This window comes from Mizuhopecten yessoensis, unplaced genomic scaffold (assembly GCF_002113885.1).
Source record: "Mizuhopecten yessoensis strain PY_sf001 unplaced genomic scaffold, ASM211388v2 scaffold2023, whole genome shotgun sequence".
In the NCBI taxonomy this organism is placed as follows: Eukaryota; Metazoa; Mollusca; class Bivalvia; order Pectinida; family Pectinidae; genus Mizuhopecten; species Mizuhopecten yessoensis.
Window position 1 is genome coordinate 109,659 of NW_018404339.1, and position 2,731 is coordinate 112,389.

The following is a 2,731-nucleotide window of genomic DNA, read 5'->3' on the forward strand; positions in this document are numbered from 1 at the left end:
GAAATGTTCACCAGTGAAAAGCTACAAAATTTGACCTTGACCCCTGACCCGATGACCTTGACCTTTGGTCAGTTGACACCTTGTTTAATTCTTATCAACTTTGCTTCATGATGTCATAACAAAATGTTCATCAGTGAAAAGACGTAAAATTTGACCTTGACCTTTGAACCTAATGACCTTGATCTTTGACCTTGATTTTTTACCTCAATGTGTATTTTTGTGAACTGAACATCTTGACCAAGTTTCATGTACATCGGTCAATAAATACTAAAGTTATCAGCCAGGAACAGAATTTGTGGACGGACAGACAGACAGACAGACAGACAGTGATTACTATAGGGCACCCGTATCTCCGATACGGGGCCCTAACAAGTCTATATTTCTTGCGAAACAACTAGAGATTTGTCTCCCCTTAAATGGTTTAAAAGTAACGGCCAAGACAAGATACCCCTGAAAACTTCGCACTTATTTGACCTTTGACCTCAAGGTCAAGGTCACGGTGACTGAACAACAGTGAACTGTACATCGTCCTGATGCAGATGTACTACAAGTTTTATCAGGATATCTTTAACTTAGCAATTATTTGACCTTATTATAAGAGGAACTGCCTACTGCTTAATTGTAAAATGCATATATATACAAGTTCTAATTGTAACGGGGACCATTACAGAAATCCTCAAAACTGACCCCATAGTTGACAGAAGTCCTCAAAACTGACCCCATAGTTGACAGAAATCCTCAAAACTGACCCCATAGTTGACAGAAATCCTCAAAACTGACCCAATAGTTGACAGAAATCCTCAAAACTGACCCCATAGTTGACAGAAATCCTCAAAACTGACCCCATAGTTGACAGAAATCCTCAAAACTGACCCCATAGTTGCAAATGATCCTTGAATAAAGTTAACAATGCCATCATATACTTGCAAACCAAGTTTAAGCAAAATTAGACGGCGAGGGACTGTTGGCATCACCTTGACTGTACCTTTAAAAGTTTGAAATAATCAGACTATTTTGACATTTGACCTTAAGGTTAATGCCACAGTGACCTAATGACATTGATTTGCACATCATATATAGGTCATGCAGTTATACTGCAAGTTTCATAAATCTTTAACAGTTAAAAAGTAAAAGTCTGGACAAGATGTTCCTGAAATAATTGCATATTTGTCCTTTGACCTTGGGATCAATTTCAAAATAACCTAATGACAGTGCACTGCACATTGTCTATGGGTGATGCAGTTATACTTCAAGTTTCATCAAGATATCTTTAATGATTTAAAAGTTACAGCCCCGATAAGATGTTTCTGAAAAATTTGACCATATTTGACCTTCGACCTTGGGGTAAAGAAGAACCAGTACTAATACAAATAGTAGATGGGGAGGCATAAAGTAGATAGCCTCTTCAAAGTACGTAGGTCAGTCATTCAAATGTTGACAGATAGTCAACAGATAATGTACAGACAATACAGCATACCTTACTTTATGCCAGATGCTAAACCATTGATAAGACAGCAATACATACAGAAGATATGACTAAACACTTACCCTGTCATATAAACTACTGGTTGATGCATTCTGTTGGCGGACAGACAACATAACGTCCCGTGTACACAGAGCTGTACTGTTGATGTCTTTGGAGATGTTTTTGAGAAAAATGTTAATTTCCTCTGAGATTGTCTGCATCAGCTCATTGAGGCATTTCTCTCCCCCGCCAACATCCCAGGTGTAGCCAACCTCAGCAGTCATAATGTACCCAACAGATGTCACTAGAACAATACACAGGTATATAGTTAACCTCCCCTAGTATAATGTACAGTACAGATGTCACTAGAACAATACACAGGTAAATAGTCAACCTTCCCTGGTATAATGTACCGTACAGATATCACTAGAACAATACACAGGTATATTGTCAACCTTCCCTGGTATAATGTACAGTACAGATGTCACTAGAACAATACACAGGTATATAGTTAACCTCCCCTGGTATAATGTACAGTACAGATGTCACTAGAACAATACACAACAACGTATGTACCTGATTCAGACATGAACATAAAATATATAAATCCTTAGTCCATACATTCCTCATAACCTGTGATCAGTGAAGTTAAGGTTACTACTGTGTGTATTAAATCTTCATACAATTGTCTGATCATATCTACTCAGGCAATGATATTTACAAAATATAAACAGATACAAGAAGGGCCATGTTTTAGTGTGTGTTATTCTTACCATCAGACAAACAGTAGAAGTAGTTTTCCTGGAAGTCCAGTCCATAGCTACAACCAAACTCGAGGCCCAGGTATCTGGAGGACTCAACTAATACACTGCTACAGGTGGGAAGGCTGACCCAGGTCTGGTTGAAGAATGTGAGGAAGTCACTAACCACCATACCCCCACACATACTTAAGTTCTCCTTCGTCACATTGATGGACACAGCCGATATCTCCAAAGTGAAGTTAATGCTGATCTAGAAGTTAGAGAGAGAAGGTTCATATTAAAGACTTATCAAAGAGACATTGATACGGTATATAATCTTTTTTTTTTTTTTTCCTGTTTCATTACTCAATTACATATCATCTTACTACTTCATGAATCATCACCTGTATCATCACACTACCTTACATATCATCTTACTACTTCATGTATCATCACCTGTATCATCACACTACCTTACATATCATCTTACTACTTCATGTATCATCACCTGTATCATCACACTACC

At 37.8% G+C, this 2,731-nt stretch overlaps 1 protein-coding gene across 4 annotated transcripts in view; it reads right to left on the minus strand.

Moving 5' to 3' along the window:
• The window catches only part of LOC110444201, an 82,911-nt gene that overhangs the window by 69,797 nt on the left and 10,383 nt on the right, over positions 1–2,731 (minus strand). For 3 of the 4 annotated variants that reach the window (XM_021488619.1, XM_021488613.1, XM_021488606.1), the window contains exons 8-9: positions 2,239–2,476; positions 1,549–1,769 (exon numbers count right to left, since the gene is read on the minus strand). The exons of the other annotated variant lie outside the window; for it this stretch is intronic. In XM_021488619.1, coding sequence (XP_021344294.1) covers positions 1,549–1,769; positions 2,239–2,476 — 459 coding nt within the window. The remainder of the gene's footprint in view (positions 1–1,548; positions 1,770–2,238; positions 2,477–2,731) is intronic. 4 annotated transcript variants of the gene reach the window in all.